General features: G+C 38.7%; 1 protein-coding gene across 1 annotated transcript; it reads left to right on the top strand.

The window, feature by feature from the left end:
• On the top strand, positions 1-9,263 carry LOC144655650 (uncharacterized). The gene is made up of 3 exons (XM_078515943.1): positions 1-244; positions 4,523-5,171; positions 5,653-9,263. Exons 2-3 carry the CDS (start codon positions 4,583-4,585, stop codon positions 7,419-7,421), a joined length of 2,358 nt encoding a protein of 785 aa, XP_078372069.1. The 5' UTR covers positions 1-244; positions 4,523-4,582; the 3' UTR covers positions 7,422-9,263.
• Positions 9,264-15,030: the final 5,767 nt, after the last annotated feature.

Genomic DNA, 15,030 nt, shown 5'->3' with positions numbered 1-15,030 from the left:
GAACGAACATTCTCGAATCGTTCGCAGATCACTTTCGCTTTGTCGCTGTGTTAGGTTTAGTTCAATTCTACGTGGACTTGAAAGTAAAGAACCAGAAGCAAGATCAACAGGAATAACTTGATAATACCTGGCTTGCGAGGTCTGCATTATTTGAGCTGGATAAGAACTTCGTTTCGAGTGAAACTTTCTTTTTTGTGCTTTCGAGCGGAAGTTATATATGCTGATCAAGTACAAGTGACGATCGGTGAGTGAACTGTTGTTAACGAATAAAATTTACGCTAGTATTAATAACTTATGGCTCCTGCTAATTAAGAGATTCAATTAATTGAAGACGATTACCTAGCGGTGATTTTACGCGGTTCTGGTTCTAAGCTAATAGTATTTTCCGCTCAGACGACTCTGTTAAAATTTAGTGCGCTCGTTCTGTTGTCTTTAATGTGTACATTTCATACACTGTCTTTACTGATTTGTTGACTCAGTCCATTTCTGTTATAACTGCGATAAACGAAGACTGTGAAAATGTAACACGTGTTGTCCTGGCATAGGATTCATAGCTGGAAAGAAAGTTGCCTATTATTTGTGTTGTTTTCAGAAGCTAATAATTTCTACTTGTGGTAATTTATTCTTCGTTTTTTTTAGTTCAAAATCTAGTTTAATTAGGCCCAGTAACACGAGCAACATTTTGTTCAACTTGTCTCGCAACATTGTTGCAGTGTTGTATGTTTTTTTTGTATGTTGCATTGCAAGTGTTGTTACGCGTATGTCTTTCCCGCAACATGTTGCTTGCTTCAACTTGCAATAGTGCAGTTTGTTGCGTGACAAGTTACTCACACAGTGTTGTTCGACTTGTTCAGAATTACTGAGTCGTTACTTTCAGTATCCAAGTTTTTTAGTGTACGTCGGTTATTACTTTCACAAGAACACGCATTTTTTTGTATGGCAAACCTAACAATTAACGTCTTCTACAATTAATTTTCTACCTTGTGTCGAGTCAGTGACATTAAATATCTTTTTGTAGGGCCTGAATGAATTATTTTACACATAATTTGCTTGCCTCATACATACATGTATAGGCAATGAGCTGACACACATAATTTGTGTAAACCGAAGCACTACTTGATTCCAATTTTTTTGTTCCAACAGCTTGTTTCAGTAGGAGGACTGTTTAATTGTTAAGTGCTGTTTAGTAACATATTTTCACAAAAGAAAACAATACCCTATAAAGGCCTATAGGGGAAGGCTCCCCCCAAAAAGGGTACCTTTTTTGTGCTTTAGGTAATGTTTAATAAATGAGCAGTGGTGTTTTATGAACTGCGAATTTATTGAACGGCTTAAAAATCTTCTGATGTAGATCAACTCATTCTTGCACTAATAATATTTAGATTTGGGGTTATTTTGGCCTAGAAAATTGGACGTAAAGTTAAGCCGTGTCTTTATCAGATATAAAGACACTCATTAAACAATAATTTCTTTTGTATTTTCTTTATGAATTATTAATGAGTTTTTTAAGTTAATATAAGGGTAGGGATTTCACAATTTTAGGTATATGAAAGGGTAGAAATATCAGTCATTCAGGTATTTAAAAGGGCTTTCAATTAAAATGTTTCGAACAGATGCGTCTTATGGCTGTATCATTTAAATTTATTAAACACTCAGCATTAAACTGACAACGAGTTTTTTTGTTTAAGGCATGTGTCATGTTTTTTGGTATATAAAGGGGTACCTTTTTTCAGTTTAAGGTATATGAAACGGGTGCCCTTTCTGTCAAAATGGTGTATTAACCCTCAGACGTACAAGGGGGGGATGCCACCCCCCATAAGGGTTTTTTAGAAATTTTGAAAATAGGATTTACTCTACAATGCTAAAACCTTTCAAGTAGCTGTTCATTCATCTCTTACAGAAATTTTGATATGTCAACCATGTGTCCATTATATTTGACATTGCCATGGCAACATCATAATTACAGGCAGGTCTGGCCAAAAATCTTCAGTTTTAACATTTTTCTTTATTTTTCCAGTTTTTTGAAACAGAATTGTAAGGTTTGTTTATTTTCACATTCCATAAGCATTCTGGCATGATTTTACATCAAATTTTGTTATTTTCTGACTTTCTAAGAAAATGGTGAAAACCAAGATGGCGGATCCAAGATGGCGGCTCTTATGACGTAACGTAATCACATATGAGGTCACAGCCAACAAAAATTTTAATATGCCATCTTGTAGAGTATGCAAAGGGCTTGTACGATGATGGGGGTGTGAGTTTGCTTGTACGTCCGAGGGTTAAAGGGTAAGGCGTTGGACCTCGGGACGGAGCCTCCCTGCACAAAACTTTTTTCAGGAGCCCCCCCCCCCCCATTTGTAAAAATGTAACACGTGTTGTAATTAAAAAGTTGCTAATATTATTTATGCTGTTTTCAGTAGCTAATCATTTCGAATTGTGGTAATTTATTCTTCGTTTTTTTTTTAAGTTCAAAATCTAGTTTAATTAAGGCCCAGTAACACGGGCAACATTTTGTTCAACTTGTCTCGCAACAGTGTTGCAGTGGGAGCAACTACAGAATGCAGGGCCACTTCGGTCCACCGTGTTGGCACTCTTTATAACGAGGCATGACACAATAGAATAATTATGCTATTCTTATTCAATGACATGCTGGAGCAAATTGCAGTGTTGTAAATTGTTTTTTTTGTATGTTGCATTGCAAGTGTTTTTGCGCGTATGTCTTTCCCGCAACATGTTGCTTCAACTTGCAATACTGCATTTTGTTGCGTGACAAGTTACTCACGCAATGTTGTTCGACTTGTTCAGAATCACTGAGCCGTTACTTTCAGTATCCAAGTTTTTTAGTGTACGTCGGTTATTACTTTCACAAGAACACGCAGTTTTTTGTATGGCAAACCTAACGTCTTCTACAATTAATTTTATACCTTGTGCTGAGTCAGTGACATCAAATATCTTTTTGTAGGCTGATCATGAATTATATTCCACATGATTTGCTTGCCTCATATATACACATGTATGGGCATGCTAGGCAATGAGCTAAGGCACATAATTTGTGTAAACCGAAGCACTACTCGATTCCAAATTAATTTTTATTTGTCCAACAACTTGTTTCATTAGGAGGACTGTTTAATTGTTTAGTGCTGTTTAGTAACGCATTTTCACAAAATAAAACAATAGCCGGTGGCCTGGGGAGGGGGTGGTACTCCCTATAAAGGCCTATAGGGGGAGGCTCCGCCCAAAAAGGGTACCTTTTTCATGCTTTAGGTATATATAAGGGTAGGGATTTCACAATTTTAGGTATATGAAAGGGTAGAGATATCAGTCATTCAAGTATTTAAAAGGCCTTTCAATTAAAATGTTTCGAACAGACGCGTCTTATGGCTGTATCGTTTAAATTTATTAAACGCTACATTAAAATGGCATCAAGACTTTCTGTTTAAGGCATGTGTCATGTCTTTTTGGTATATGAAAGGGATACCTTTTTTTCAGTTTAAGGTATATGAAAGGGGTGCCCTTTCTGTCAAAATGGTATATTAACCCTTGGACGTACAAGGGGGCGGGGGATGCCACCCCCCATAAGGTTTTTTTTCGAAATTTTGATAAAAGGATTTACTCTACAATGCTGAAACTTTCAGTATTTGTTCATTCATCCCTTACGGAAATTTTGATATGTCAACCATGTGTCCATGATATTTGACGTTGCCATGGCAACGTCATAATTACAGGCAGGTCTGGCCAAAAATTGTCAATTTTAACAATTTTCTTTATTTTTTCCCATTTTTTGAAACAGAATTGTAAGTTGTTTATTTTCACATTCCATAAGCATTCTGGCATGATTTTACATGATTTTAATGACTTTCTAAGAAAATGATGAAATCCAAGATGGTTAATCCAAAATGGCGGCTCTTATGACGTCACAGTCAACAAAAATTATGTCACCTTGTAGAGTATGCTAAGGGCTTTCTACTCAGTGCAAAATAATTTTGCTGTGCCTTAATAAAACGAAAACCCTGGGGAGGGTTTCCATCCCCCCCCCTTGTATGATGATGGGGGTGTGAGTTTCCTTGTACGTCCGAGGGTTAAATGGTAAGGGGTTGGAACTCGGGGCGGAGCCTTCCTGCACAGGACTTTTTTCAGTAGCCTTCCCCCCCCCCCCCGGCCCGGTAGACAGTCTATGCGGAAATTATAACTTTTATACTTAAAAGAGAGGGGGAATTAATAGAGCTTTGATAGTATCTATAACAGGTTGACTCCCAGTGACATTTTGAAGACTAAGCATCAAGTTATTTTTTTATGACATTACTTGAAAAAAAAGTGAAATGACGTGATTGAGTTCAACAAACTGTGTAAACAGTGATTTGTGATCAGTGCGAGATGGCGGGTGGGGGAAAAAGGGTGGGAATCGGGGAAGGGAAAGCCTGTATAGATCCTCCCATGTTGGTATAACGTAAGGTACCAGCAAATATGTGGCAATAAGGTTCTTTCACGAATTGCCATTTAGACATTACTTCCTTCCTCATAGGCTAGCCAAAAACACAACAAACTCGTACTTAACCCGGCGGAGTGATATAACATTACAGATATGGCTTCCTCATCCGGGACATCCTTGGAGCAGAGACGGTGGTTAGTGGTGGGCATTGCACTTCAAAATGTCCTCACTCCATGCCTCAGAGATAAGATTCAAAACGAAATGACGCCATTCTACCAACACATGGTAAGCAACTTTGGATTAGACAAGCAGACATATGCAGCTCACCTGAAAACAATTGCACCAAGCACGGTGAAACTAAACTACAGAAGCATCGACAATAATGCTACCCCTGGTCTCGAGGCACCAAACTATGACTACTGTGTGAAGGATGAAGTGTCTCTGGCTAAGCTGTTTATGAAACCTTACATGGCACAGTTTAATGCATTTGACAGTTCCTTTGACGCTTCAGCAGCTCTGGCTGTCCTTTGTGGCGCACCACCATTTATGACTGTGAAGCCAATTGCTGAGGATATGAGGACTAAAGTGCGGAATGAATGGGCACATTGTGACTTTGCTGCATGGACTGAATTAAATTACAATGATTGCTTCGATCTCATGAAGAACCTGGTCACAAACCTGAAGTTTACGTCTACCGATGAAGCAAGAATCTTGGGCGAACTCGAACTCTGGAGGACACAAGGTACGGTATAGCCGTCGCATTTGCACGTTGGAAATTTTTATTGTTTTCGAGCTAATGAACAATAAAAAATTCCAACGAGCAAATGTGACGTCACACGCGAATGTTACCAATAAATACACCCTTATTATTACTTACAGAAACTAGCAGGTGAGCTGCTAGCTATATATTTAATCCATCGGAACTAAAGAAAATATGTGAACGCAGTATTAGCCTAACGGTTTACTACTTTGCTCACCAAACATTTATCTTATATCGTACCTTTACCTCGAATATCGTAATAGTTATGTTAAAAAATTGATACAAGTTTAAGTTGTAGCTTTACGTTTCTTGCCTGCACGTAAGGATAAACAATCATAATGGCAGCCGCGGTGTTAGCCAGCGTAGCTTGGCGTTCTACTACGCTGGCTACCGCGGTGTCTAGATGGTTACTGCTGATTTGTTCTGCTTTAATAAATGCCTGACTGTTTTGTCTGTTCTACAGGATTGGAGATATGTCTTGGTCAACTGGTCAATGACACTCTTCTTCGTCTCATTCAAAACAAAGTGCAAACAGTGTCCGACTCATTGCATGATAACCAAAGGAAGACAGATGAGAAGATTAAGGAGTTGTGTGATACTTTTCACTCATTCAGGGCTGAGTTTGACAGAGCGATGGATCAAGTGATCAAGAGACTGGAAAAACTCGAGAATCAGCAGGAAGAGTTGAAAGAAGAAATGAATAAGAAGGACAAGGAACAAAAGGAAAACCAGGAACAAATGGACAAGAGACTGCAAAAAGTCGAGACCACCTGTAAAACCTTAACAAAAGGTGTATCACCTGCAGTTGATTCCAGACCAGTGGTGTTTGATGCTCCAGACCAAAACAAGTGGTTTACAGGAAGAAAAGAAGAAATAGAAATCCTTGAAGAGTGCCTTCCCTTCGAAAGTGACAAGGGATTAAAGATATCAGCCATTTGCGGCCTCGGGGGATGTGGAAAGACCACCTTGGCAGCTCAGTTTGCATGGAAACGAAAACCTGAATACGAGGGAGGTGTGTTTTGGATTTCCATGGAGGATGACAATAAGTTTAGAAACTCCATCAATGACCTGGCTTTGAGTTTGGGAGTAATAGAAGATTCAAATACATTTGATTTAACGCTTTCGAAAGTTCTAACGTACATTTCCCATCAAAAGAAGCCTTGGTTAATGGTTACTGACAATGCAGACCAACTAACGTTCTCCGATGAAATGCGCAAGGTTTTGTCTGGTCGCTGGAAAAGACAAGCAATTGGTCATCTCTTGATGACGACAAGACGTGAACCAAGGGAAGTTTGTGAATGCATGGATCTAGAGCCGACTTCCTGCGTTGAATTATTGTCTTTCTCTGTAAACGACGCAAAGAGTTTTCTCGTTAAACGAATTGGTATCGAAGACGAAATCTTAAGTGAACTAGCAGAGGAACTTGGCTTTCTGCCTCTTGCATTAGAGCAAGCTAGTGCCCATATCAAAACCCTGCAGTGCACTATAAATACGTATCTTGAAGAGTACAAAAGAAAGCGAGGACGGTTGTTAAGTGAAAAGTCGGCGAGACCTTTACAAGAATGCAGCGAAGCCCGTTTGAACGTCCAAACAACCTGGTTTATTAATTTTGATTATATCAAGAAATCCCCGCACGGAAAGTTGGCAACCAGATTTGTCCAAGCAGCTGCATTTATGGCACCAGATAATATTATGGAAGATCTAATAGATTGTGACCTTATTGCTTCCAAAGATCCAACCCTCCAAACTGATAAAAGTACCCTTTCAGCATACCAGATTATTGACGTCGTAACAAAATTTTCTCTCTTTCAAAGGCCAAACATTAGTTTTCTTGCAATGCACCGGATGGTCCAGGAAATAATTCGTAGTAATCTATCAAAGGAAGATTTTATTGAATCATTGGAACTCGCTATTGGACTAGTCAGCGGTATCCTTACGAAGGTTATCAGCGCAGATTTTAGCATAGACGCGAAGATAGTAAATAGAAAAATGCTCCATTTTGCACTGGATCATGGAGAGGAAATTAAGCGACATGCCGAACTAGTTGGTTATTATAGTGAAAGGTATAAAAGTTTCTTGTCAGACTTGATTTGTGGACGAATATTACTTATTAAGGTACAAGTGTCCGAGATTAGTTCTTGTATAAAAGAAAGTTTAACGTTAGCGAGCAAAGCAAGCTGGCAGGGAGCCAGCGAGGATGTGAGCCTTTTTGATCTCCGTAAATTTTTCTAAATGATTAAAAGTCCCAACGTTTCGGCTAAAACTTCAGCCTACATCAGGGAAAGTTATAAGAGTATTACAAAGAGTATAGATCATATTGAGAAAATATACAAATTGGACTTATTTCAAATGCTCGTGTGGCAGGTGCATGCCGTCGACTATTATAGCGGATTCCTTCAAATATTTATCTTAAATGTTTCTAGAATGCGTCGATTACGTCAATATTTGCATTTGTGCGTAAAATCTTGAAATATTCCCAGGAGACAGAGTGGTTCAAAACGTCAACAATGCTCAGTCAAAGCTGACTTTTGCGATTGTTTATTTTCCACTTCTTTTATGTGTTCTTTCAGACCAGAGGCGGCCCAAGCTTTAATTAACATAATATATAGATTTAGGCAAGCCTAAAAGCGGAGCTCCCCAGTTATTTCCCCTTGATAATTTTTTAGACTGTTTTTTATTCATGTTATTTTCTTTATATATGATACGTATCCCTTTTCACCATGAACAACAGCACCAAATAAGAGTTAAAAAATCGATCAATCAAAAACATCATTCGTAGTTTATGCATAACCTTGTTTCTAAAGATACACTCGCAACTCTCAAAGTTAAACAAGAACAAAGAAAGGGTTGCTCTAGAACATATCCATACCCCCATCATAACTGGTATGTTACAGCTGTACATAACACAACTGGAACGTTTTGCATGTAGCTTCCACCCTCCCCCAAATGGGGGCCCTACACGATGGAATGGTGACAATGACAGTCTTATTATTGCCTAAGGGACCGGTCATTATTTATGTAGAGGTGGGGAGGGGGAGGGAAAAATATGTTGGAAAGATCAAAATTTCTGTAAGGCCCCCCCCTCCAGGCCATGTAAGTAGCAAGTGGCCCCCGCTTCTTTATTCAATATTATTTTACGTGATGACACCCCCCCCCCCCCCCCCCCCACCTCATATCTCCCTTAATATGCCTTAAGAAATTATTAAATGCATGTTACATACAATCTTAATTGCACACTTGTTCTGGATACTCTTCCAGCAATAGGGCAAATTTTGGATGAGTTATGTGTATAGTAAACATACATACCTCAATTATTAACTCCTTAACTCTGGAAAAGTGATAGTTTTTACAAATTATGCTCTCATGGTGAACACAAATGTAATAACCATGCAAAATACCTTATTGTTACTTTTTTTCGCCGGACTTATTTTTCGCGATTTTCGCGATGTTCAAAAAATCGCAAAATTTAAGACCCGCGAAAATGTATTTCAAACGTTTTCTATTGTATTTTTTATGTTAATTACGTATTTTTGGCAAAATCGCGAAAATTCAGTCTCGCGAAATATGCCCGTTCCATTTTCGTGAAATTAAGTTCCCGCGAAAATAAGTAACAATAAGGTATAATTATTTTCCAATGATTTTCCTAAAGTGTAAAAGAACTACTTTCTTGTTGTTATATCATGTTTTATTACTTCTTGGGCTATTGCAGTGATAATCATTTTGTAAAAAGAAATAATTTCAGTCAAACCAGATATTAAAGCAGATAGGTCTGGATTCTTTATTTAACTAAAATTTGAGATAACAATGGAGTTTAGAGTGCAAACGGTATAATCTGTAAAATACAAATCACTAAAGTTGTACATAATAGTGGAGTTTAAACAAAAGAAAACAGTAGAAATTATAGCATAAAATTGTACAATTTAGCGTCACTGTTTCACTTATAGTGTTTGCACTCTTCTATTTAACTGTTTTACCCACCTCAAACTGTTGATCCCCCCTAAACTTCTTTATAAAATATTTTAGCCCCCCCCCCCTTGCCACTCTGAAATAGGCTTGACCCCCCTTCTTTTTTCCCTCCCCCCCATTTAAATACCGGTCACTCAATTAACCTCGTAAACCTTGATGTTTGATGTACATTTGAATGTACATGTATTTTAAATTTGCTTTAAATGATATTTTCCTCATTGCAGACAGGTACATTTTAAACTTTTTTTTATTTCAGGATCAAAAACTAACCTGCTACTCTTGTAGAAAAAATAATTCAGGCAAAAATATCTGATTAGTCACTGCTTTAGGCTGGAAAACTTTGAAAGGATTAAAAAATTGTACCAGTCACAACCGTCAAGATAGCAATGCTAATAGCCACAATTCCCCTCTGGTTGTCCGGGGCAAGTAGATTTTCCTGTCAAGCAATTAATTTTTCATGCCTGCTTGCATAATGGGTAAAGGCCCAGGCATGTCATGATCATCTGACTACAAGTTAATCATACAGTCACAAGTTTGCTAATACACAGTGTCACATGCACTGTCCTAGGCCAGCAAAATTTGAGAGCTGCTTGTTGACCACAGGGCAAACTGGAATTTTTTTCCAAGTCCTTATCCTATATTATAACTGATCAATTTGGTTGTTATAACATAAAAAAAGTTCATGATCTTTTTACACATAACATATTAGTGCTTTTTTTGGCTTTGCTTGTCAAATGAAAAAGGTAAATGTACATGGTTACATTCCTTTGCATTCTGACTTCGTTGTTCGTGCCAAAAACAACCGTTACGAATGTTTTGGAATTCGCGCTAGGCCGCCATCAGCAATAATCATGTCGATTATACTGCCTCTTAGGCTGTCATCGATTGGTTTTCCTGATATAAATGTCCTGCCTTTGCTGTTTACAGAGAACACCATCACCGAAAGCTTCATCAAATGTTGAATGAAACGTTTAGGAATGTGACTGTGTACGTTCACCTTTTTCATTTGACAAGCACAGCCACGTGACACAGATCGTTGCCGTTTGGCGCCAAAAACAACTGTTACGAATGTTTTTGAATTCGCGTTCTACCTGTTTCGGTAGTAGCAATCGAAAGTAATCAATAACAATCACTAATACCAAGGAGCCCCTGGAGGTGTAAATGTATATTCATTTTCAGGTGATTCCCTAGTATTGCATTGCGCATCCTTACTGCGCAGAATTTTACGCGTAATTAGCAGATAAACGAAATGGTGGCTTTTTTCTATGCGGCTTGGCTCGCGCGAGAGAGAAATCATCATTTTTTCGACTTTTTTTGCTTGTTTACAAGCAAAAAGAAGTAGAATAGCGTTTACATGGGCTAAAATCTGAACCGGAAGGGATTGCATTCTTGTTAACTCTCAAGGGACTGTTTTAATTTCTCAAGGGAATACTTTCCGCTGTGGGTGATCAAAGCGCGTGACTTGTAAAGTGTCACTCTATAGTTGTGCTTCAGCACTTCCGTTCTTGTAGAAAAAACGTGGCTTGTCAAATTTACAAACATTATATAAGAATCAAAAACGTGAGTAGCCCAAATCTTACGTCACATAACCAATTAAGAATGTAAGGGGTTCAGCGCTCGAAGGCCGCGAAGTTTAAAACGATTAAGAACGCAATTTTTACTAGTACAAGTCTTTAGGCGCTAATATTAATTTAACCTAAAATCACATAGCGAAAACAAAGACCGCTTGGACATGTCCAAGCTATCTAAAACTACCACTACATCAGACCCATGTCACGCGATCTCTCGCTTGTAGCTATAAATAATCATTCACCTATTTTAAGTTAAAATACTCTGCGCTCTGTTTGTGTGAAATATTTATTGTTGTGTTCTGAAGCGTTTGGCTCGGAGCGAGTACAAGTCGTACAATTTACCCGGAACGTGTTAAATATTGCAAAACAACGACTTATTTTCTGGATATCCCAATTTTTGTTTTGAGTTTACGGTATTTTGAGAATCGAAACGTTATCGAAACGTAAGTTGCAAGCTCAGCAAGAATGTGTCAAAGCACGGGATACACGTCATCGCGCCAGGGGAATTACCAAAAGATTGTCGGAAGACGCTAAACGGAGAAACACAATGGGATAGCCTTTATAGTCTACTCTTTATTTTGGCGTGATTTGGCTTTCTTTTAAATGAACTGGTTTGGGTTATTTTATTGAACATTCGGAAAAAAAATAAATATTTGCATGCGTAAGCAGGCATTTTTCCGGCTAGGCATGTGGTTTTAAAAAGCAAAAGATGACGTGGTAAAGGAAATTCATGTCACGTCCACTCCGTGACTAACGCAAACACGACTTCAGTGTGTTTCTCAAGTGACTGCTTTTCTAAAGATTTTACTGTGCGGCGCCGTGCCTTTAATTTAGCCAAAGCACTGAAAGAGGTCAGGAGGTCAAACATTACCCGCACGAACACACTAAAACGTTGCTAATAGTTAACCAAAGGGAACTCATTTCGTGACAATTGATTATTTCTGCTGAGTTGCACAATTTAGAATTGCAACATCATCTAGTAAAGCGCACTATTACTAAAAATAGATTTCACCACAGTGAGTCGTGAGTCGGACAACAATTTTAGTTTTGGCAAAGGCTTTGTATGGAGGGGACGCATTCTTGACAAGAAAAAAAGGGCGAGAGAGGCACAATTTGAGGCCGAGATTCTCGAAAGGCTCGAAAAATGATAGATTTCAAACATTTTTGGCTTTAGTAAGTGAAAAACAGATTGAAGGTATCCAAAAAATGGCCCAAAATTGAATTTATTAGTCGAAGATCCGGTAATGACACCTTGATTTCCACTGCAAAATTATTCAGGCTGCCGAGAAATTTAAGCGGCGGATAGCGAATTACTATCGAATTATATAATTGCGAAGGATAGCACTTGTATGTTTGCTTCATTTAGGCACTGGAAAGATCGTCGGTTGCAAGAAGTTCAGAATTCTTCCCGAATTTGACGGCACTGATCGCCGGCCATCCGATCTGTTTCAGAAGAGTGCGATTATGGCTAAATCGGAGAATAGTAAAATATGAATTGTGACGTACAAGTCTTCCGATTCTCCGATTATTCTTATTCTCCGTGTTCAACACGATTCTTCCGATTGTTATTTTGCGATTTTCCGATTTCTCCTATTTTTCCGATTCTCCTAGTTTTACACGATTCTCCGATTTTTCCGATTATACGATTCTTCCGATTGCTATTCTCCGATTTTCCGATTCTCCTAGTTTTACACGATTCTCCGATTTTTCCGATTATACGATTCTTCCGATTGCTGTTCTCCGATTTTTCCGATTCTCCTAGTTTTACACGATTCTCCGATTTTTCCGATTATACGATTCTTCCGATTGCTATTCTCCGATTTATCCGATTCTCCTAGTTCTACACGATTCTCCGATTTTTCCGATTATACCCCTTCCAGATTCTTCCGATTGCTGTTCTCCGATTTTTCCGATTCTCCTAGTTCTACACGATTCTCCGATTTTTCCGATTATACGATTCTACCGATTGTTATTCTCCGATTTTTCCGATTCTCCGAGTTCTACGCGATTCTACCTATTTCTCCGATTTGATGATTTTTCTAATTATTTTACAAATTTACGCGGTATAAAGTGAACTACAGTCGAAGCTCTCGTAAGCGGACACCCTCGGGACGCGAAAAAAGTGTCCGTAACTGGAGCTGGCCGCTTACGAGAATGGTTCTCGTAAGCGGCCACTAGAGGTGAAGGGGATAGATGGCCGCTTATGGGAGCTTGCCCAGCTAACAATAACCGGACGCGCACAACGTGGATGACGACAAAACAAGCACTAAAATGTGGTCCTGTAATTACTGTAAAATCATTGTCACAAACGGCGACGTAAATTTGATTGATAATAACAGGATACAGAGGTTGTAAGTAGGATTTTCTTTCGGGTGTCCGTTTACGGGAGCTTAAAAACAAAGAAAAAGTCTAAGTCGTAATCTCTGAAAGTGTCCGCGGCCGGTTACGGGAATGTCCGCTTACGAGAATGTAAAAATACAGAGTTTGTATGGGAGTTAAAACGGGGTTTCAAACAAGGTGGCCGTAAGTAGAGCTGTCCGCTTACGAGAGTGTCCGTTAAGAGAGCTTCGACTGTAGAACCTTTTAAACTTTTATTTTAAACATGATAACCTACAATACACTTTGAATACAGTGCCTCTTGTGCTCGCGCTTTAAACATTACTTCATTTTTCCTTTGGCTTTGAATCTACGCGGTAAAAGTGAACTTAAACCTTTTCAACCTTTATTTTACAACACGAACACATGATAAATAGAGGGCGAAAATATTATGCTATTCAAACGCCTTTCTAATGGAATTGACGGCGGGTTTGATTTAAATAAAGCTATTATTTATCCCCATTACTATTACAGACTGCAGCTACGTACAGCTGCCGAGCTCGAACAGTGTATATTAAATAGTATTTGCCGCGATAATTGTGTAACGAAATTGACCTCTTTAAATATTCGGGTCAGGCAAGGGGACCGATCGGACGAGCGTTTCTTTGTGTAATTTTGTGGTGGCATAAATCTGAGGTTAGCTCTGTTGTGTTGGAAAATGTGCCACTAAGAACAGTGTAAACGTTTTGCATTTCTCATAAAAATAAATGTTTTCTTTCAGCAAATCCCGGCAGCAAATCGGGCCTTTATAATCCATTCAATAACTGAGAGTAAAACATTTTACACATTTATTGAATAATCGCTCTGTTTGACAAACCTTTTGTTTCAAACCACGGTTTGAGCTTTCTACGTTGCACAGGTAAGGCTTTCCGAAGTCCGAGCCAATCTGGCCATGGTTTTGTGAAACAATCGCTAAATATGCCTCCAAAGTGCCCGCCAACCATACATTGCTTTTACAGAGCGGTTTGTTTGTCCGAATTTTGACTCACACCGGGGGTCAAATTCTGTGACGTCATTAGTGCGCTTCGCTAATTGCAACATCATTAAATGTCCAAACAACTGCAAGCGGCTGATCACTCTGATGGCTTTGCGGCCACCACGACTGGAACCGATCAGCAGGATTGCTGCGGATTGCAACCGCGGACAGTGATCCTACGAATGCAGCATATCGTTTGCGGTCCCTTGCAGTTTTAGTCTTACTTTATCATAAATGTGTTAAGTGATATTTATAAGTGTTTTTGTAGCTTTCGAATAACAAAATGTTTTGTGAAACATTTGAGAAGAAAAATAAGCGATAGGAAAATAGAACGACGTTTCGATGACGCCATGTCATCATTATCAAGTTAAAATTATAATACGGAGTTCAGGCTTATATAGTGATCTAGGTTGTGATAATATATTAGCATATTAAGATTTTAAATAAACAGTTTAGCATGCACAGAATCTGATTGCGTGTTAAGTTTCGGCTTTATGTTTCTAATAAAGAGCATTTCGTAAATTAAACAGTCCAACTTCGTGCGGCATTTCTTTAAAACAGAAAACTGGTCGTGTACATTGTAGACTTGCAGCTGGTGGTCTTCTTTTAAGTGTCGGTTTTGTAGCCTGTTGTGAAATTACTTCCGGTGGAAGCAGTAAACGTTAAACGTTTCTTCCGTTCAGAAGTTAATGCATCGCCATTAGAAAAATAAACAGCAACTGTTTTGCTAGAAATGTAGTCGTTAGAAATGGGATGTGTAGCCGTAAGGTAAAGAATAACGAGGAGAAGCGGCTTTTGGTAATATCCAAACGAAAATTTACTTCTCAATGTGGGGTTAAGATTGCGTGACGAGACAAAAGGTAACTCTGTCGTTCGTAACCTAACCTGCGATCAGGCGTTATTTTTCTGCATTAAGCCGAGTAGAAATCTTTCTAACTCGAAAGGAAACAAC

Source organism: Oculina patagonica, chromosome 5, assembly GCF_052425735.1.
Source record: "Oculina patagonica isolate OP01 chromosome 5, crgOcupat, whole genome shotgun sequence".
NCBI lineage: Eukaryota > Metazoa > Cnidaria > Anthozoa > Scleractinia > Oculinidae > Oculina > Oculina patagonica.
The sequence above is the reverse complement of the archived record's forward strand: the minus strand, read 5'-3'. Positions and strand labels throughout refer to the sequence as shown.